The sequence below is a fragment of the Macaca fascicularis genome, chromosome 2 (genome assembly GCF_037993035.2).
Source record: "Macaca fascicularis isolate 582-1 chromosome 2, T2T-MFA8v1.1".
NCBI lineage: Eukaryota > Metazoa > Chordata > Mammalia > Primates > Cercopithecidae > Macaca > Macaca fascicularis.
The window spans coordinates 142,641,502-142,664,555 of record NC_088376.1 but is presented as its reverse complement, the minus strand read 5'-3'; the positions used below and the strand labels follow the sequence as shown (position 1 = coordinate 142,664,555).

The 23,054-nt window shown below is 38.6% G+C and overlaps 1 protein-coding gene across 10 annotated transcripts in view; it reads left to right on the top strand.

Moving 5' to 3' along the window:
* SUMF1 (sulfatase modifying factor 1) overlaps positions 1-23,054 on the top strand; it is a 114,135-nt gene that overhangs the window by 28,724 nt on the left and 62,357 nt on the right. For 3 of the 10 annotated variants that reach the window (XM_045384779.3, XM_015446205.4, XM_065538901.2), the window contains exon 4: positions 3,075-3,134. The exons of the other annotated variants lie outside the window; for them this stretch is intronic. In XM_045384779.3, coding sequence (XP_045240714.2) covers positions 3,075-3,134 — 60 coding nt within the window. The remainder of the gene's footprint in view (positions 1-3,074; positions 3,135-23,054) is intronic. 10 annotated transcript variants of the gene reach the window in all.

The window sequence follows — 23,054 nt, the reverse complement described above, 5'->3', positions numbered from 1 at the left end:
AAATGTGCAGCTTACTGAGTTATCCTAAGGTGAACACACAATTAGAATTTTTCTGCCTGGCCTAGCAGCCCCATCCAGGTGCCACATCCTAATCATCACCCCTCTCTGTCCTTAAAGTAGCCACTACCCTGCTTCTCAAAGTAGACACTTGTTTGCATTTCTTTATAATATTATTATCCAGGTGTACATCTCAAGTTTAATCTTGCCAATTTAAAGGAAATTTGTGTCTTTTAAGACTCTTCTAATCTACAGGTTTCCCTTTCATTGCGTTGCTTCCCCTTACCCCCTAGTTTTTCGTCCAGTGATTTATCTGTTGAAGAATCTAGGACATTTAGCCTTGAGACTTTCCTACAGTCTGGATTTTGCTGAATGCTCTGTCATGGTGCTGTTCACCTATTCTCTCTGACCTCTGTATTTCCTGCAAATTGGTAGCTGGATCCCCAAGTGTCATCAGACTCAGGTATGAACCCTACAGTAAAGACATCAGATAATTGGTGGGTTCTTTCCCCAAGAGGCACCTGATGTCTGGTGCTGTTTCTTTTTACGATGTTAGTGGCTGTTGATGCTCAATGTCTAATCCATTAATCCATTGGGGGCCATAAGATGGTGTATTACTCTCTTCTCGTGCTGCTAATAAAGACATACCCAAGATTAGGTAATTTATAAAGAAAAAGAGGTTTAATGGACTCATAGTTCCACACGACTGGGGAGGCCTCATAGTCATGGCTGAAGGTGAAGGAGGAGCAAAGGCACGTTTTACATGGTGGCAGGCAAGAGAGTGTGTGCATGGTGACTACCCTTTATAAAACCATCAGATCTCATGAGACTTATTCACTATCATCAGAACAGCACAGGAAAACCTGCTCCCATGATTCAGTTACCTCCCACCGAGTCCCTCCCATGACAGTTGGCGATTATGGGAGCTATAATTCAAGATGAGATTTGGATGGGGACATAGCCAAACCTTAGATGGTGATAATCTAATCTTTTTCATTTATTAATGGAGATTCTTTCATAAAGAGATAGTTCCATTCATCTACTGTTTCTTAACTATTGTTGCAGGTCATACAGGAAAGATAGGATAAATGCTTGATTCTTTACTAGCTTTTAAGATATAGATTTGGTTCCCTACTGTTCTTCAAAGGTGACCAGTTAGAGTATTTTTTGATTAAATATTTCATCTTCAGATAATCATATATTCTCATGCATTGTAAGGAATAATACAGAGAGATCTGGTGTACTTTTCACCCAGTTTCCTCCAATGGTACCATCTTATATAACTATAGTACGGTTTCACAGCTGGAAAATTGAGCATTCATATGACCCACTTGTTTTTGTCTGATTTCACCAGTTTTATATTATTCATTTGTGTGTCTGTGTATATTTAGTTCTGTACAATTTTACCACAAATGTAGATTTGTGTAATCACTGGATTTAAAAAAGTCTTCATGAACTCATGGATTTAAATATATTTTATGGCCAGGCATGGTGGCTCATGCCCATAATCCCAGCTGAATTTTGGGAAGCCGAAGCAGATGTTCGCTTGAGGCCAGGAGTTCAAGACTAGCCTGGGCAAGAGAGAGAGAGACCCCATCTCTACAAAAAATACAAAAAATTAGCCAGGTATGGTAGCATGTGTCCATAGTCCTAGCTACTTAGGCTAGCTACTTAGGCGACTGAGGTGGGAGGATCACTTGAGCCCAGGAGTTCGAGGTTTCAGTAAGCTGTGATAGCACCGTGGTACTCCAGGCTGGCTGACAGAGTGAGACCCTGTCTCTGGGGAAAAAAAACCAAAACATATTTTTTTTTATTTTATTTTACACTGAAATCATGATCCCTTTTGAAGGTTTGGGCATATCTTTTTTTCCAACAGCTTTATTGAGATGTAATTTACATACCATAAGTTTCAACATACTAAGTGTACAGTTTCATATTTTTTATATAGTACAGTTTCACAACTAGAAAGCTGACTGTTGATACAACTCACTTATTTTGGGTTTGTATCAAAAATTTATCTATATCATCACAATCAAATTTTAGAACATATCTATCAGCCCTAAAAGAAACCACATGCCCATTTGCGGTCATCACCGATTCCCATCCCTAGCTTTAAGCGGCTGTCCTGAGTCCTAGCAGTGACCCTGGTGGTCCTTCATGGCTTCATGGCTTCATAGCTTTGCTTTTTGTAATGAAAAGATCTGCTCCCATCCCTACCCTCACCCTTAAAGCCATTTCTTTAAGAATCTCTAGTATCTTTTAGTAGGAAATAGTATTTCGAGGACCCTGTCTAGGCCCTGGGTGTGCTCATTGCTATTAGGTTTCTAGGCCACTGCAGTGGACAGACTGAGATAAAATGCCAAAATCAGTTTACACTGATACTTCCATTTTGTGATTTTTAGTTTAACCTGTTCTGTATTACATCTATCCCCTTTCTTCCACAGCAGGAATCCTGGTTTTCAAGGACACAGGGGATGATAGACTACTCCATAATCACTCATTTATTTTATCCCAGATTATATACATAATGGTCTCAATAATACTAATGCTACCATCCCCAGTGTAATTACTGAGAATAGGTTTTTAAAAATCCAAAAAGTTTATATCTGCTTTTGCTGTTTCTCCCCTAGTTTTAAAATATTGTACTATTTCTGTATTATTGAAACATATGTCCATTATAGAGAATACTCTTTCCATTTTAGCTCTCAACTAATCTCAGTTCTATAAGTAACTACATGTTTAATGCTCTCTGTGATCATGTCTCTGTAGTCATTTGAATTGATCAAGCTCATTCTCAACTGGATTCTTCAGGAAGTGGCCATGGGAACAATATGCCCTGAGTTTTTGCATGTTGATAACAGTTTGTTAGTGCTCTTTATACTTTGAAGTCAACTTTTCTGGATATGAAATCTTTGGTTCACATTTATTTTTCTTGAGTAGCTCACATACTTTATTTTATTTATTTTTTTTGGAATGAAGCATTGCTATTGAAAAGCCTGATGATAATCTATTTTTTTCCCTTGAAAATTCGTTGTTTTTGCCTAAATACCCATTATTTTCTTTTTCTCATTCTCTAGTGTCCAGTGATTTCATTAGACTGTGTGTTGGTGTTGGACGTTGTGGGTCAGTATTCTCAGGTATGGGGTAGAAGCTTTCAATATCTAGTTTCATAATTTTTTTTTAAACTTCAGGAAATTTTTATATTATTACTTTTTATCATTTTTTGTGTCCTTACTTTTATTTTATTCTTTAGGAACTTCTCATATCTTTCTTTACATAATTCTTTTTACCCATTTCATTGTTTATCACTTTCTTTTTAATCATTTTTATCTCTCTCTCTCTCTTTTTTTTTTTTTTTTTGAGACAGGGTCTTGCTCTGTCACACTGGCTGGAGTGCAGTGGCACGATCTTGGCTCACTGCAGCCTTGACTTCCCGGGCTGAAGTGATCCTCCCACCTCAGCCACCCAAGTAGTGGGGACAACAGGCACATGCCACCATACCTGGCTAAATGTTTTGATTTTTAGTAGAGACGAGGTCTCACTATGTTGCCCAGGCTGGTCTCAAACTCCTGGGCTTAAGCAATCCTCCCACCTCAGCCTCCCAAAGTGCTGGTATTACAGGCATCAGCCACCGTGCCTGGCCTCTTCTTTTTATTTTAATTTTTTCTTCCTTTTTGTCTTCTGTGTCTTTTAATTATCTGTTTATTTTTGAAATGACTTTTTATTTTATTTCTAGTTACCACTTGACTTCTCTACCTCATCTGAGTTTGTGGATTCTGATTTATTTTGTTCTCTCATGCATCATTTTCTTTATGCCATTTACCTCATTTTATTTTTATTTTTATTTTTATTTTTTGAGACAGAGTCTGGCTCTGTCACCAAGGCTAGAGTGCAGTGTGCAGTCTTGGCTCACTGTACCCTCCATCTCCTGGGCTCAAGCAATTCTCCTGCCCCAGCCTCCTGAGTAGCTGGGATTACAGGGGCCCGCCACCACGCCCGGCTAATTTTTTGTTTTTTTTAATAGAGACGGAGTTTGGTCATGTTGCTCAGACTGGTCTCTAACTCCTGAGTTCAGGTAATCCATCTGCCTTGGCCTCCCAAAGTGCTAGGATTATAGGCATGAGCCACTACGCCACACCATGTTGTTGTTTATTTATTTATTTATGAGCATGTCTTCCTGACTGCATTTGTTATTCATAAGGATGTTGTTCTGCTTCTTCTTCTCTTACTTCTTATAGAACTTTGGATTGCATTTGAGCTTGAGTCATTTCTGTTGCTCATTTCTATTTGAACTCAGTTTTTCTGAACTTATAGAAAGAGATATGGTTCAGGGTAGCTTTGTAACTTCACTGAGCTCCCTCTTAGCTGTTCTCAGCATAGTGTTTAAACAATGGCCTCCTGTCTCCTGAGATTTCCTGGATTTCTTCCCCTCCTCCACTACTTCTCTTTCCTTTTTCTCTCTTGTCTATCTATTTCAGGAGTTTGGTTTTGTCTCTTGAGATTTCTCCTTGGTGTGAGGTTGTATTCTGGAAGGGAACCCTGGCAGGTCAGTTTCAAGAGTTCATGGTGTACAACTGCTTGGGCGCCTTCACAGTTTCTTACCATGGGCCCCTTAAACCTACTCCTTATTGGAGTGGACAAAATTCCTTCCAGTGTGAGCTACTATTGTCAGACTGTCCCTCTATGTTTTCTAGTAATGCCTGTTGGCTCTTTTGGAATTTTCCTTTTCACAGGTCTGATTGCCTGTTGCTTTGTTTTTCCTGCCCAGCCACTGCCCAGCCACAGACACCGTGCAGGTTATATGGCTGTTGGCGGTTTTTCTTCACCTTTTTGTGTTCTGGGTTTGGTGAGGATACTTTGTCACATGGATTTGCTGTGCACATTATTCCTGGGTTTTGGGTATTGCTCTCTAGTTGTTCTGTCTGGTTTTATACGTAGAGAGGAGAGATTCAAAAGCTTTGCTGATGTTGTTCCCATCTTAGCTAGTTTTCTTTTTATGTAAAGTTTTGAGGTGAAACATTGAGCTAACTTTCAGAGTTTGTGTGTCAAAATATCTTAAACTGGTGAATTTAATGGTTTAAAACAGAGTATGATTAATTCATGATTATTATTTGGACATTGAATTTGAGACAAGAATCTTAAAAGGTATAGATATTAAGTCCCAGAAAGGATTAAGGTTAGTTTTGCAATTGTGGCAGTGTTTGCTTTTTGGGGGATATTATACTATAGATCAGCAGTCCCCAGCCTTTTTGGCACAAGGGACTGGTTTTTGTGAAAGACAGTTTTTCCTTGGATGTGGGGCAGGGGAGGGAATGGTTTTGGGATGATTGACGCACATTACATTTATTGTGCACTTTATTATTATTAAATTGTAATATATAATGAAATAATTATACAACTCACCATAATATAGAACCAGTGGGAGCCCAGAGCTTGTTTTCTTACAACTATGTGGTCCCATCTGGGGGTGATGGGAGACAGTGAGAGATAATCAGGCATTAGATTCTTACAAGGAGCCAGCAACCTAGATCCCTTGCATGAGCTCTTCACAACAGGATTCGCACTTCTGTGAGGATCTAATGCCACTGCTGATCTGACAGGAGGCAGAGCTCAGGCGGTAATGCAAACAATGATGAGCAGGCTGTAAATACAGATGAAGCTTTGCTTGCTCGCCTGCCACTCACCTCCTGCTGTTTGGCCTGGTTCCCAATAGGCTACAGACCAGTACTGGTTTGTGGTCCAGGGATTGGGCACCCTTGCTATAGATAACCCACCTTTCTTGAAAAAACGGATAATATTTAAGATATACTTCCAGTATTTAAGATGAAGACTGTTTTGATTTTATAATTGTGTTATTAATATGCCTCATAAAACTTTGACCCAAGGGATAGCCATAGGCTGGGTAGAAAACAGTTGCTGTTAGTGGGAGCTTGAGGAACAAAGATTATCTCTTCATTTGTAGCTTGGCACTTTCTAGATTAACAGTTTAAGGAAACAAATTCCTGACTAGGTATCCTTGACAAATGAGAGGAGTAGGCTATTTTAAGTTCTTTTCAACCGAAAGTCAGTTTCAGTGAAGGATGAGAATTACCAGGCATCTTTTTTCCCCCTGCAGTAAAAAGTAATTTCTAGGCAGTCATATCCTGCCCAAGTGGTGCTGGGTGCTTTGTTATGTGGATGACACTGGACTGGGACAGAAGGCAAAGAATAATGCAGTCTGACCTGCTGTTATTTAATCACAACTGCACAAAAACTCTAAACTAGAAAGAGAACTGTTAGTAAGGATGCCATCCAGTTATCTGAAGGTGCATGGGTTGTAATGAGAAATGCCTTGAGGTCCAGCAGAATTCTGTCACACCCCCCAAAATAATTTTTAGAAAAGCTTTACTAAGTTAACTTCAGTGTAAACCAAGCCAGAAAGTATTCAGGAAGGCAAGTTTCAGTACATAGGAAAAGTAAATTAAAATAACTGAAAACACATGTAAGTCGGATAAATTGCTCAGCGTTTTTTTTTTTTTTTTTTTTTTTTTTTTTTTTTTTGAGATGGAGTCTGGCTCTTGTTGCCCAGGCTGGAGTGCAGTGGTGTGATGATCTCAGCTCACTGCAACCTCTGCCTCCTGGGTTCAAGTGATTCTCCTGCCTCAGCTTCCCAAGTAGCTGGGATTACAGGCTTCTGCCACCATGCCTGGCTAATTTTTTTGTATTTTTAGTAGAGATGGGGTTTCACCATGTTGGCTAGGCTGGTCTCGAATTTCTGACCTCAGGTAATCCACCAGCCTCGGCCTCCCAAAGGGCTGGGATTACAAGCATGAGCCACTGTGTCCAGCCTGCTCAGCATCATTTTGAATGTTTGAACTTTCAGTTTTCTAGTAGTTTAAGCAACACCTTCTTGAAAACTTCAATTCTGCTTTAAGAGTTTTTTTTCTTGGCTGGGTGCCGTGGCTTCTGCCAGCACTTTGGGGGGTTGAGGTGGGAGGATTGCTTGAGGCCAGGAGTTTGAGACCAGTTTGAGACATACTGAGAGCTCATCTCTAATATTAAAAAAAATAATAAAAATTTAAAAGTAAAAAGAAATTTAAGAAAGAATTTTTTTTTTCTCTTATAAGACCACTAAGACTTTTCTTGCCGAAACTCACTTGTTTATTTGGAAAAGCCATATGGAAAAGATCATAGCCTTTGAATGAGAGAGATTTGGTTTTGAATCTGAGCTCTGCCATTTATCAAATGATTTTGGGAAAAGCCACTTAACTTTTTAAATTTAATTTTATTTATTTATTTGTTTTTTTGAGGCAGGGTTTGGCTGTCACCCAGGCTGGAGTTCAGTGGCGTGATCTCCGCTTACGGCATCCTTGACCTCCTGGACTCAAGCCATCCTCCCACCTCTGCCTCTCGAGTAGCCGGGGCTATAGGAGTATGCCACCACACCCGGCTAATTTTTGTATTTTTTTGTAGAAATGGAGTTTTACCATGTTGCCTAGGCTGTTCCCAAACTCCTGAGTTCAAGCGATTCACCTGCCTCAGCCTCCTAAAGTGCTGGGATTACAGGCATGAACCACCACACCCAGCCTCACTTAACTTCTTTGCTCTTCTTTTTTTGACTTCTTAAGTTTAATACATAGTTTAAAATTGTTGAGTCTTCTTTGCTAATGTAAACATTTTAGTCTGCATATTTCTAAGTGACCACTTTAGTTCCACAAGGGTTATTGTAGTTTTGTAATTGTTTATTTCTAAATGTTTTGTAATGTCCATTAGCATTTCTTCTTTAACACATAGTTTATAAGATTTTTACTTTTTAGCATGCAGCTATTTTGCTATCATTTGGTGCTAAGATCTGACTCAGTGGGGCTGTAGTCAGAGAATGTGGCCCTCATGATATTGATCCCTGAAATGTGTTGGGACTGGCTTTAGCACCTACCAGGGGTCAACTTTCATAAATGAATCCTGTGTATTTGAAAATAATTTTTTATATTAATTGGGTGCAATATTCTATACATATCCATTATAGGAAGTTGTTAATTCTGCTGTGCAAATTTTCTATATCCTTACTAATTTTTTCCTTCTGCTTGATCTTAGTAATTGCTGAGAGAGTTGTTAAAAATCTCCATTTAAGATGGTAGATTTGATAATTTCTCTTAGTCATTCTGTCAAGTTTTGCTTTATATATATTAAAGCTATGTTACTAAGTGTATGTAAGTTTGGAAGTATGTCTTCCTCAGACGGAAAATTACTAAGAGGAAACATCAAAGATAAGTAGAGGTTCTGGCTCAACTAGCCTAACAGGATTCTTGCTGAAGGCAGGTCAGTGTGATCAGACATCACCTGGGGGACTGGGGAGGATGAGGAGTTTGATCAGATATCAAGGGTGATCACGCATTTAAGGGTAGGCAAACTGACTTAGCAGGATTCTTGGTGCAGCTGGACAATGCAGAGATGAGATTGGAAGCCCAAAACTCAGGGCCTAGTTGAAAAGAGAGTTCAGAGGAGCCTCATTAGAGTTTTGCCAAGGAGAGAATCTTTGTCATTAATGAGGTGCATCTTTCATTGTAATCTATGTACTTCTATGAGATGTCTCTTTTTTTTTTTTGCTCTTATAGCTGTTGAAACTAAATATTGAAATATTTTTATTGAGAAAAAAGTTTTTATGCTATTTATAAAATGAAATAATTAAAATAGTAAGAAAAGCATGTCTTACCATTGAATTGAACATTTTATTATTATATAGAGATTCTCTTTTACTTTGATAATGATTTTTGTCTTAAAGTCTATTTTGTCTGGTATCTGCTATATAGGTATATAAGCTTTCTTTTAGTTAGTATTTGTCTAATATATACTTTTTCTTTTTTTCACTTTTATTTTATTTATTTTATTTTATTTTTGTGTTTTGAGACAGTCTTGCCCTGTTGCCCAGGCTGGAGTGCAGTGGCACGATCTCAGCTCACTGCAATCTCTGCCTCCAGGGTTCAAGAAAGTCTCCTGCCTCAGTCTCCCAAGTAGCTAGAATTACAGATGTGCACCACCACGCCCAGCTGATTTTTGTATTTTTAGTAGAAATGGGGTTTCACCATGATGGCCAGGCTGGTCTGGAACTCCTGACCTCAGGTGATCCCCCTACCACAGCCTCCCAAAGTGCTGAGATTACAGGTATGAGCCACTGTGCCCGGCCTTCTTTTCACTTTTAATTTGTATCTTTATGTTTTTAGGTATATCGTTGTAAATAATATATAGCCACATTTAAAAGTAATTTATTCTTTGTGTTTTAATTAAGACTTTAGTTCATTTATATTTATTGTGGCTACTGATATTTTTGGATTTAGTTCTACCATCTTATTTTTTGCCTTCTGTTTATTCTGTTTTTCTCTTCTTTTTCCTTAATTTCTGGCCTGTGTTTTATTTTTCTTCTCATTCCAACTTTGCTTGTCTTCTTAGAAGTCATACACTTTATGTCTCCTCATTTAGTGATCAATTTTAATACTTGAGTATAAAGTCTAAAGTTTATTATTCCATTAATTTTTCTGTTGTATAATCCCATAACCTTACTGTAGTCATCCTTATCCAACTTATGTATTACTGGTGTCCACTCTTTCATTCTAATTTGTTTTCTTCCTCCACTAATTAGACATTGTTAATACTTTTTTATATAGTCAGTATTTCTTTACTCCTATAATTACTAATATCTGTACTCTCCATTCCTTTCTGCATCTCTGGGATTCTGTCTGAGATCAATTTCTCTTCTGCCTAAAGGATTTCCTTTGGCAGTTAACTTTCTTGTTATTGTTTGAAGTATCTTTAAGTACCTCATTTTTGAAAGATATTTTCACTAAGTAAAAATTTTAGGTTGGCAGTTATTTTCTTTTGGCACACTAAAGGCATTATTTCACTGTCTTCTAGACCTCCTCACTCCATCTTCCAACATCTCTTAACCTCACTTTTGAATATTTTCGTTTATATCTATATCTATGTCTATATCTATATGTATTTAGCATTCTATTGTAATTCTGTTGTCTCTTTGGCTATATCTTTAGTATCATTTTTAGTGGTAGCTTTAAGGATTACAATATAATATATATACATAACAACTTACACTATAGAGTTAACATTTTAACACTTTAAGTAAATGTGTCCTATAACCACATAGATTCCATTACCCTATCCCCTGTGTTAGAGTTGTCATATATTACATGTACATACATTGGAAAAAACCTAGACTATGTTCTGCATTTTTTCTTGCAATACTCATACATATTTAGTTTAATTTATTTATTTACTTTTTAAAAATAGAGATGGGGTGTTGTCATGTTGCCCAGGCTAGTCTGAAACTCCTGGCCTCAAGTGATCCTCCCACCTTAGCCTCCCAAACTGCTGGGAATTACAGATGTGCACCACTGCATCTCACCTCGTACTTATTTTAAAGATGAAAAATAGTCTGTTATATCTATCCAAACCATTTCTGTTGCTCTTCCTTCATTCCTAAAGTTCCATGTTTCCTTCTGGTATCATTTCTCTTCAGCCTAAAATAAAACCCTCTAGTACTTTTTTTAGAGTAAGTCTTATGGTAATGAGTTCTCTTAGTTTTTCTTCATCTGATGTTTTTATTTCACCTTCATTTCTGAAGGGAATTTTCTGAGCTGACAGGTCCTTTCTTTCATCACTTTACAAATGTTGTTTCACAATCTTTTCTGGTCTGCGTGATTGCTGATGATAGTCATTTCAAACACTTTTCTTATATGTATTGTGTCATTATTTTATGTCTTCCTTCAAGTTTAAAATTTTTTTGTCTTCAACAGTTTGATGATGATGCATTTGGACATTGTTTTCTTAGGGATTATCCTATTTGGGGTTTGTTGAGATTCTTGTGTGTGTTCATTTATGTTTTTAACCATATTTGGGATATTTTCAGATATTGTTTCACTTGTTTTTTAAAACCAATTTCTCCTCTCTTTTTGGGACTCCACTGTATAAATTTTAGACCTTTTGATAGTATTCCAGAGGTTCCTTAGGTTTGTTCATTATTTTAAAGTAGTCATTTCTCTGTATTCTTCAGATTGTGTACTTCCTGTTGATATGTCTTCAGATTCCCTATTTTCTCTGTCATTCTCTTGAGTTTCTTCTCCATTTTTTTGCAGAGGTTATCTAGTAAGGTTTTAATTTCAGGTGTTGTACTTTGCAATTCTAAAGTTTCATTTTTTAAAGATAGCTTTTTTTTTTTTTTCTGCTGAGAGCTCTCATCTTTCCATTCGAGACCATTCACCTTTGCTTCATAGCCAATGATTGTAATAGCTCCTTTAAAGTCTTTGGCTGGGCATGGTGGCTCACACCTGTAGTCCCAGCACTTTGGGTGGCTGGATCACCTGAGGTCAGGAGTTGGAGATCAGCTTGGCTAACGTGGCGAAACCCCATCTCTACTAAAAATACAAAAATTAACCATGTGTGGTGGCGCAGCCTGTAGTCCCAGCTACTCGGGAGGCTGAGGCATGAGAATCTCTTGAACCCAGCTGGCAGAGGTTGCAGTGAGCTGAAATCACGCCACTGCACTCCAGCCTGGGCAACAGAGTGAAAGTATCTCAAAAAAATTAAAAAAATAAAGTCTTTGTCTGATAATTCCAACTTCTGGGTCATCTTGGGGTTGGCATCTGTTCATTTTCTTTTTCCTCCAGTATTGGGTCTCTGGGGCTTGTTATAATTCTCTGGGGAATTTTTAAATTTTTTTTTTCCAGCAAAATCAACCTTGTTAGGAACACACTGTAAGTTTTGTCTCACCTAAAGCTCGTGATCATTCTGCATCTCTGTTCATTCATGTTTTTTATGCCAGCACAACATTGTAGTTTTTTATTCACTAGTATTTTACTTGTTTTAATCATAGAAAGCCTTTTAGTAAGTGGCATTGTTCTAGTTTCTTCCAGTGGACTATCTCTTTGCTTGATATAATTGAATATTAAGTTAAATTTCCTTTACTGTTGCTTATTTGTAAGATTTGGTAATGCCTCATATAGTATTCTGCCAAGTTACAATGATGTTTTGAAAAGATTTGCTATTGTGGAATACCAAATTGCGAAATTTACTATGAAATAAATCCTCTTAGATTATCTCAGAGGCCTTGGCTGGAGGAATATACTAATAACATACATTGTATGTGTGTGTATGGTACACTATACATAACATAAAATTTACCATTTTAACCATTTTTAAGCATAAAATTCAGTGGCACTAAGTATAATACCAGTGTTATACAACCATCAACATTATGCATTTCCAGAACGTTTTCATCATTATAAACAGAAGCTCTATGCTCATTAAACAGTAACTCTTCAGCCTCTGGTGACCTCCATTGTACTTTGAGCCTCTATGAATTCTCCTATTCTAAGTACCTCACATAAGTGGAATCCTTGTCCTTTTGTGCCTCACTTACTTCACTCAGCATTACGTCTTCAGCGTTCATCCATGTTGTAGTATGTATCAGAATGTCCTTCCTTTGAGCCCCTGCTTTCACTTGTTCTGGATCTATACAGTGACATATCTCTTGATCTATCATTTGTATTCATGCCTTCTTGAGGTCTGTTATCCATCAGTGGGGTGTGTTCTTTGACTTCCAGTGATGGAAGTGAGTCTAATTCCTTCTGTGACAATTTTCTTTCTGGCTTAAGATGTGGTCTGTGTGTTTAGCATACAACTCTAGATGTCCCACTGTCTTCCAGGTACTATGGTGTTCTGTTCCTGAGAATAAAGGGATGAAAGATACCCTCCGTGCCTTTTAGCTGCTCAAAGTCTGGGAGATACAGTAACACACTGAGCCAAAAGTAGGTTGGATTTCTCCCCCAATTTATACATTTTAACCTCAAGTGTATTAGAGAAATAAAGTGAAATATATATTTTTTAAAAATTATGCAATAATTATTCAAAAGGAACAAGAGTATGTGAAATCCACATTATCCTGGAGTGTCCAGGTCGTATGAAATAACAAATTGAGAATAGTATTAGGATGGGAACCAGCAAGGTGCTGTAGTCAAGAGTACCAATAAGGAGTTGGGGAAGTGTGTGGAAAGCAACATTTGTTTATCTAGGAAGGCCTGGGTGAGGAAGAGGCATTTGAGGGGAACTTTGCTGATGAGGAAGAAGTCATCTTGGGAACACTTGGGGCAGAGCATCTGACAGAGGGTCTGCTGTGTCCACATGCTTTAAGTGCGCACCTTTAGCTTTGCAGCATCAGATCTCAGCCACACTTACTCTGGGATGTCCATTTGGAACACTGTTCTGTCATCCACATCCCAGATTTAGACGATCTGCATGTGTTACTTGTTCCTATGGTTTTTTGTGCCTTCCTTTCATATCATTAGTCTCACTTATGATAATTATTTCTATACATGTTTCTTGAATGTTCTTCCCTTTACTACAGGAGTGTTCAATCTTTTGGCTTCTCTGGGCCACATTGGAAGAAGAAATATCTTGGGCCACACATAAAATACACTAACACTAATGATAGCTGATGAGCTAAAAAAATTGCAATAAATCTCGTAATGTTTTAAGAAAGATTACGAATAAGTGTTGGGCTGCATTAAAAGCCATCCTGGGCTGCTTGTAGCCCATGGGCCATGGGTTGGACAGGCTTGCTTTAGTAGTTATGTTCTGTGAAGGTGGTGGGATTGCATCTGTATTAGTCACCACTTTATCCCCAGCACAGTAACTGTTACTTAGTAAGCACTTAATACATATTTGTCAAAACATGAAAGAATGCCATTTGAATATCATCTATTGGAGCCTTTAGTTTTTGAAAGCAGCAGGGCTCAGACCTGGTATGACCCATCTCATGTTGTAAAGTCAGCTTTTCCTTGGCGAGAGAACACTGGTCCAGTCACCAGGGTGAAGGTGGGTTCACAGTAACTGAGTTATTTGGGAAGGGCAGGCCAGGGCTGGCTGACTGGATGAGATAAGAAGGTAACACTGTCTTTTGTGCCTTTTTTTGAAAAGAGTAGTTGTTCACTTGACTTAGGAGCCAGTGTGTGGCATAAGCTCAGGAAGCAAAACATGATAACCCTGGAAGGTGAGAACCTAATATAATAGGATAACAGGGCACACAATATTTTTTTCTAACCTGCTGCAAGAGACCTGATCAGAATGAGTATGTGTGAGGCCTGCTGGGGTCCCAGAGGTGCAGGTTTGAAATACCTGCTTAATATGACCTTAAATTTCTTTTCATGTCTTGGTTCTTTTGAGGCCAAACTTAGATTAAGAAGTAACAATGATTTTGATATTCCCCGCCCCTTGAATATTGGACTCTGTATCATTGGCCTCTGTGGGAAAACAAAGGTAAACTGTTGAGTACAGAGTCATGCCCAGGGATATCTAGCTTTAAGAGAAACTTATGAAAAAATAAGAATTTAGAATGAATGAAACTTTCAAAATTATCTGGCAAAAAATCCTCTTATAGATGAGGAAACAATGGCCCACGAAGGGGCACAAAAGGATATCCCACTGAAAGACTGTATTCGAAATTAATGTTTATGCAGAAGAGGGTCACCCAGGGATAGGGTGGGTTTGGAAATCATGCAAACCTAAGGAACAGATGAATTTTTTCATTAAAAGTATTGTTTATCCAGTATGTACTATGGGCTAGGTTGTGTTTTAAGTGCTGTAGATACAACAGATAACTAGATATAAATCCTTATTCTCATGGAGGTTATAATTCTAGTAAGGAACAGACTCTAAACAGGTAAATTTATAACTGACTATGACGATGGACTGCAATTAAAATAAAACAGAATAATGGAAAAATGATTGGAGTATAATGCAGTTGAGCTCTTGGGTCTTTTATTTGTAGGATTAGTGATGGCCTGTCGGAGGTGATGACTTCTGAGCTGAAACCTAAACAATGAACAAGGCTAGCATGACCAGGAAGGAGGGAGTTAGGAACAAGGGGGACTGTGATGTGGGGTCAGGGTTAGGTTGGAGAAGTAGGCAGGGTTGGATTACACAGAGCTTTGTAGGCCTCAAAGAAGTTTGATTTTCATCTTAAACACATTAGAAGCACATTTGAAAACACATTTTCATCTTAAACACTTAGAAGCCATTGGATCTAATTAACATTTTAAAGAGACCCTCTGGTTCTGTTTGGGGTTTTGTGATAGTCCAGGTGAGAAATGATGGGTCTGAGGAACAAGGTGGTAGGAGGAGAGAAGCTAAGAAGTGATCCGATATTTGGAAGTACCTCTGAAAGCATAGGGAGAAAAGAAAAGACAGGAATCCAGTATGACTCCTGGGTTTTGGGGAGATGGCGATGCCCTTAATTTGAGATTGGAGTGCCTGGGAAAGGTTGAATAAATTACTGAACCTAAAGACTAAGAGATAAATGAGTTATGACTATTCTACAAATGTCTGAAAGATGATGGAGAAAGAATTTGATCTATTCTGTGTGATCTCTGGGAACCTGGAAAGGGACAGCAGAGGCAAGGTCTCCAGGAGACAGATTTCAGTTTAGCTAAAGATTAGGAACTCTGTTAGAATGATCTGAACATGACAGGGACTGCCTACCAGGAAGTGATATCTGTCACCCAAATTGTTCAAGCTGAGACTGTGGGACCATCTATTCACAGAGTGACTTCATAATTTATTGTCCAAATCAAGACACTTTTGAGAGTGAAATGGGATGCTCTTAATTATGCTTGGATAATAGTGACTTAGGACTTTTCTCAATCACTTTTGCCAGCTGGAGATACCTGGCTGGCAATGCCCTTGCCCCACCTTGGTCTGTGACTTCAGGGCTAGCTTGGCCTCACCACCATTTTTGTCATGTGGGGTGGCTGCTCTCTGTTGGTGAAGGGCAGAGGGCATGGTGTTACAGCCTTTTCTGCACCATGTTCAGGGGGTCCCAAGCTCTTGTCCCACATCCAAGAAGAATGAGGATATGCTGACAATCAAAGACTGAGGAGGCCGGAGAAAAATTTTGTTGAGCGATGCAACAACTCTCAGTGGAGAGAGGACATGGGGGTGGTCCCTACCCTCGCAGTTGGGTGGTTTCTCTCTCAGTGTGCCTGAGTCCAGGGCTTTTATGGGCTCGGAATAGGGGAATGCATGCTGATTCATTTGTGTGTATGCAAAGAAAGGCTAAAGCAAAGAAACCACTCAAAGGTGGGCATGGCAGTGTAGAAAACCAGTTAGTAAAGGGTAGGTATATGTAAAATTAGTAAAGGGTAGGGATCAATCATAGGAAAGGGTGCCAAATGGGAAGGCAGGTTCTCAATCTGGTCTGTGGCTTTGACTTAAAGCTTGGCTTTCAGGCTTTAAACTGTCTTCCACTTTTCGGTGGCGTTTCACCTTGGACCTGCCTCTATCTGCCTAGGCATTTGTCTGCTTCCTGCCACTATCAACAGGTATAAATTTGGACTGCCCTTGTCAAATAGGGAACAGTATTCATCCTACCTTATTTCTGTTCATCCTAGAGACACTATAGAGGGAATGCTTTTAGGTACCTGTTAAAATCAAGTAACCTTTTGGCATCCTTCCAGATCTAAGGTTCTGAAGATCTTTGGTACATTTTATTTAAAAAAAAAATATTGATGCCCAAATTTTCTGGATTAGTTCAAATCCACCTGTAATACAGGTGGCCTCCTGTGTGGAACACCCTTCCCACTCCTGCCCTGCCTTACTTGCTCCTCCTTCTCACCTCCTGCAGGAAGCACCTGCAGGGCATCACCCCGCTGACTGTGGGTGCCCCACCTTTGGCTACCATAGCTCATTGAGCTTCTCTTGGCCACAGTACTTAGAACAGGCTTGAAATCATCTGCTTGTTTGTCTCTTTTCCCTTCTCAATTATGTATTTTGGTTGTGTATCCCCGGGGGCTAGCACAGGAGTGGCATAGAGAAGATGCTCACCAAGTATTTGCGGAATGAGTAGATAGCATCATGAACCTATTCTATAGATTTGCAGTCATGTGCCAGTACCTACATAATACCTAACTACATGTTGAGTGCTTTTTATGGTATATCCTCATAACAAGCCTGTATGATAAATTTTCATAGATTACTAATTTTACTGATTGAGGAAACTGAGGCTCAGAGAGGAAAGTAATTTGTCCAACCAACATTACATGGCTAGTGATGTAATAGGAGAGCCAAAATTGGCACCCAGAATTAGCCACTTGGCTCAAGTGCCTACTATCTGTCCTGTTACTCAAGACTTACCATACACTTTATAAGATTCTTAGAAGTCCTGCAGTTAAAAATTAGTTTAACTTTGAGTAACCCAGTGCTTTCGTAACTAGTGTGACTCCTTTGATGGTGGAAATCTTTTATTCTCCGTACCTTCTACCATCTTATGGAAAACTGTCAGGAAAGAGCTGTTGGGAAATGCTTGAATAGTGGAAAAAGTTCTGAATTGGAAACATGCAGCCGTGGGTTACTTTCCTGGCTCTGCCACTATCTTCCACTTTTCAAGGGCCTATTTTCCCATTTATACAATGAGGGAATTTCAGTAGATATCTTCTCAGATTCTTCCCAACTTTAAAGTCTTTGCCACTTTTAAAATCCTTTAAAAGTATGCAAATGTTTCCTGCATAGTTTGCCTCCACCAGGAGGAGAATCAGCAGTCACCATCTTGCCACTGGTGCGGTGTCCTGCTGCAGGGTGAAATGAGATGTGCCAGGCTGGCAGCCTGAGGAAATTAGCTTTGCAGAATGTTCAGAATTTGTTCTGTGCTCTTGTGGCCATAGGCTGAGATTGGCTTATATAGTACCAGCCTCTTGTTTGAAGGGCCAGCAACAGAGCCATGATGTTATATAGTCATCTGCAGGTGTGTGTCTCTTACTATTAATGTTAGTAGGAAGTAGATCATCTCAGGCTGTGAGCCTGTGCTGCCTTTGCAACTAGAGCCCCTGTCCCTTGAGGATGCTCTTTTTCCTGTCTTTTACAAATAATAGATGAGATTATTTATATTGTTGTTTACCTCCAAGACAACGTGTGTGGGAGAATTTCCTGTTCTTAGAATGCCTTTTCTATGTTCTGTCTTCTCTTTGACCCCTCTTCTCAGAAGCTTGAGAGCTTATAAGGCATGAAAAAATAACATAGGAGCAATCAGATGGCCTTCCAACTTTCTGTAATTTCCCTGTTTTAGACACTGGAAAAGATCTATAAGTAAGCTACTAGCAATGTAAGGAACCTAATGGAGCCTTCTTTTAGAGTTGAAATAAATACCTTCATCTTGGGTGTACACTCAGACGTCTTTCCAGAAGGAAACTAACCATACCATCTAATAATATTGAGGATTTTTGTAAATGATTTTTAGCAAGGGCTATGAAGACACGCTGTTAGGTTGCAGTGATGCTACTTGTGGGAATTTAGCAGAAGCAAAAAATGTACATGAAGGTGTTTGAACATCTTCATTGTAGTGTTATCTGTAACAGCAAAAAAAAGCACCAACAGACAAACTTGAACATAACCTGAATGGTTCAATGTTAGGAGACCAGAAATTATAGTGTATTGACAAGACAAAAATATTGGCAGCCACTAAAAGTGAACATTATGAAGTTCAGATAAAACATAGAAAAATATTTAATAAAATCAGTGAAAACATTTAATATAAAATTAGGAAAAACTGTAAAAATGTGTATGCTTACTGATGAAACTGGAAGGTGAATATAAAAATGAAATTTGTAGTAGAATGATGAATATAAGTAATTTTTAATGAACATTTATTTGATATTGCTTACTTTTGTTTTTTCAGTATAAAATTAAGCCTCAGCTCCATTAAAAGAAGAAACTAAATGAAACTAAAATGAAAATACGAATAAAAAAATATGTTCACTGTAGGCGTTTCAGACATTAAAAATGGAACAGGACCTAGAGAGGTGGCTCATGCCTGTAATCCCAGCACTTTGGGGGGCTGAGGTGGGAGGATTGCTTGAGGCCAGAAGTTCAAGTCCAGCCTAGGCAACATAGCAAGACTCCATCTCTACAAAAAATGAAAAAATTAGCCAAGTGTGGTGGCATTTGCCTATAGTCTTAGCTACTTGTGAGGCTGAGGTGGGAGGATTGCTTGAGCTCAGGAGTTCAAGATTACAGTGAGCTGTGATAGTGCCACTGCACTCCAACCTGGGTGACAGAGCAAGACCCTGTCTCCAGAAAAAAAAAAAAAAAGGCACAAGAAGAACATTAGATATACCCATAATCTCACCACCCAGAAATAATCATTATAAACATTTAAATATATGTTCTGCTAATATTTTCTTGGGATGTGTGGGTATGTGTGTGGGTGTCTCTATATATTGATATATTTTTAATTGAGCTTGTACAAACATTTTTGTAAATGGCATTTTTCACTTTCAGTAAAGGGTAGACATTCAAATTTTAGTTTTTCAGCGTATAATTTTTAATGACTACGATGTATTCTTTCAAATGGTATAAAATAAATGTTTCTGAATATTGTCACATTGCTTTCAAGGTAGGTTATACCAATTTACAGTTACTTATTTGACAAAAATGAGTAAAACTTATTTTTAAGTAATAAAAAGTGTTTTTCTTTTATTTTTGTTAATTTTTTTTACAAGCCCCAAATCAGTTCCCCCTGCCCCCTGATAGTCATGCGGGTCTTAACTGAAAATGAGTAAACTAGGTCAATTTTAAGGCTTCTTTAAGTCCATAGATTCCTTGGGCCATTTTTTGCACATTCTCAATAGTGCCTAGAAATTCTGCCTAGAATTTCCACTCCTCTCTTCAGGACATGAAATGTTTTGAGTATGCTGATTACTGATTGTGTGCCTTGGGAATGCAGTGTATTATAGCATGAGGAATTTCACTAAGAACTGAACCAAAAAGTATTGCAAAAGTTCAAGTCTGCCTGAAGTTTCATAAATATTTTTACCCTATTTGAAAAAGCACGCATTTTTCTCTCCCATGCAGTCTATTAAGTCGTCAAGGAACCTGATTTAGGATTTAACTTGAAGTAAGCTGTCAGACTTGACTACCTATTTTCATGATGAATTTGTTTTTAGCCTTTATTCAAGCCTCATTCTTAGCTTTCCACACTTGTATTGGATACTGAAGAAATATTTTTACTGTGTGCTCTTTACTCCATTTAATTCCTTCAGTTGCTAAATCCTCTTCTGGTTTTATTTACACTTCATGAATTTGAGCAGATCTGTAATTTCTCATTGTTCACTGATGCCAGCTGAAAAATTCTCCTGGGTTGTTTTTATAGGGGTAGCTGTCATGTTTATACTACATTTCAAGAGACGTCCATCTTTTAAATTTGCTTGTCTAAATGCATTTAATTTTTAAGAGAGCAGTTGTAAAGTTGTGAACTTGACATCTTTACACTTGAGTATGCATAATTATACAGAGCTTTCTTTTTTCTGTGCTGATTTTATCCTGGGCTGTGTGTGTATAAGAAGCGTAATTTGCCACCTCTGGCAAGAATAAAGACACCTTTGCTGTCTTGTTTCCTTTTCTTTAAGCTGCTACTACAAGTCTGGTTATGTCCCCAGGGAGAGGTGGGAAATACGTCTTTGCTCTCTGAAGCCCATTTCTCAAGGGGACTTCAAAACTCACTTGGGTCCTATTTACATTGTAATTGGTCACTGGCTGGCTCATACAGCTGTTTCAAGTTAAACCCTAGACAGTTGCTATGGAGATGGTTGACTAGAAATAGGTCATGTTAAAGTACTTTTTCCTCTGGATATAAGGGGGTGCTGTAACTCTGGAAATTGTCTCAGTTGAGCAGAGAATGCGTAGGTGGAAAACCACATCCAAAAAAATGTCTCTTTTTAGGTTGAGGTTTATCATAGATGCCAGTCCATTCATGTTGCTGCTTCTGCTCTGTAAACAACACACCTGAACACTATTCCTGTTAAAAGGAATTAGAGATGTCACAATCTGCAGTATAGCCTTGATAAAATGCCTAATATATGACTCTTAAAAGTTGTTTATTTTGTTAAGTTCCGAAACCTAGTAGAATAGCACTTATTTTCAAGACAGAGTCAGGATTTCAAGAACAAGTTATTTGAAATGTTTAGAAACAGTGACACTTGGAAAAGGAAAGCATTTAGTGAGTTTGTATGGGATTTGCCCTAAATTTGGCCAGAAAATATTTGACATTCCAAGGGAAACTTGGGCAGGATGAATAAGGCCCTACCTCTGATTTTGTCAGTCCTCAGTTGTGGGGTGACTTTGATTACTTGTCTTTCCTTCTTCATGTGTGAAATGGGAAAATGGTTTCTGACTGTGCATCTGACCATCACAATGGTGACTCATGATCTGTCTTACAGACAAGTGTGTAGTTTTGTTCCCTTACAGGGGCCCAAGCTTTCTGGAGTTTAGAGGTTGAGGAATGTGGATCCCTCCTGTATTGTGTTTACCCCTCACACCCTCCCTGATATGGTTTGACTGTGTCCCCAACCAAATCTCATCTTGAATGAATTGTAGCTCCCATAATCTTCACGGGTCGTGGGAGGGACCCGGTGGGAGGTGATTGAGTCATGGGGCTGGGTTTTTCCCACACTGTTCTTGTGAGAGTGAGTAAGTCTCACAAGAGCTGATGGTTTTATAAAAGGGGGTTCCCTTGCGCATGCTCTCTTGCCCTCTTGCCTGCTGCCATGTAAGGCATGCCTTTGCTCCCCCTTCACCTTCCACCATGCCATGATTGTGAGGCCTCCACAGCCATGTGGAATGTGAGACAATTAAGCCTCTTTCCTTTGTAAATTACCCAGTTTCGGGTATGTCTTTATTAGCAGTGTGAAAATGGACTAATACACTCCCCTTGCCCTACCCTCGTAGTGCTGCTTGCTTTAGAGAGTGGGTTAGTTCATGTGTGGATGGTTCTCACATCATGACTGTGATGGAAGATGGTACGTCTTCTTGAGAAGTCTTTGGAAGTGACACATGTTCCAACACTTCCTTCACCTCTTAGCACTTGGTCACTTTTCTCAGCTGATCAGTACTCTGAAAAGGGTGAACTGGTGGGTGGAGGGGGCTCAAGCTGAAGAGATATGGGGGTAGATTTTCACTAATTAGCATATATGTTCTTTGAAAGCTCTAAGAGAATATTGTAACTTGTAATAACATAAATGAATAGTAGTAATAATGACAGCTAACATTCTGTACCAGGTGCTTTTCTAAGCACTTTACATGTATTTTAAAATTTAATCCTTATAACAACCACAGAAAGTAGATAGTAGTATTTTATCCCCACTTTGCAGATGAGTAAACTGAGGCCTGAAGGGGTTAAATAAGCAGCTAGAGATCTTGTAGGTTGTAAAAAGTGGTACTGTTGTTCAAGCTTAGGCAGCTTGGCTTCAGGGTCAGATACTCTTACCACTATGCTACTAAGAACTGTATATTAATATTTAAGAAGAGTAATCTTTTTTTTCCTAATTATCATAATGCAGTAGATAATTTGCTCTCCCCAGAGGACATTTAGCAATGTCTGGAGACATTTTTATGTGCCACAGTTGGTGTGGGAGTGGGAGGATGCAACTGGCATCTAGTGGGTAGAGGTCAGAGACACTGCTAAACATCCTGCAATACATAAGACAGTCTCCTATAACAAGGTATTTGGCCTTAAAATATCAGCAGTACTGAGGCTGAGAAAACCTGTGATAGTGATGCACACTCACTCTAAAAATGTCGAATAGTACTCTCCTGATCCTTTGCTCATGTTAAGTTTATGTATAGTCTTTCCAGACATTTTTCTCCTGATGATACTAACAAAGATTGTTATGCATACATTTTACAGAAGCGGAATCAGATGTGTATTCCATAGGTTACCTTTGTGACAGTATATTATTTTCATATTTCCATATTAGAGTATATTTTGATAACTAGCCATATAGTATTCCTTTTTTCATGGACACCAAGGACAGTTGGGTTATTTTGTAATTCTCAGTTAGAAATAATATTATGTCTAGATTTACTATACATATATCTTTGCATACTTGCTTCAGGTCTTACTGTTTTGGACCAAAAAACTAGGTTGCAGCCCTTGGTCAAGGATAGTGTTATCGTGGTGGTGTTCTCTTTCTCGTGCTCCGGCTAGTGTGTTGACGTGTTTTTTCCATCTTACTGTGCACCTCATTGAG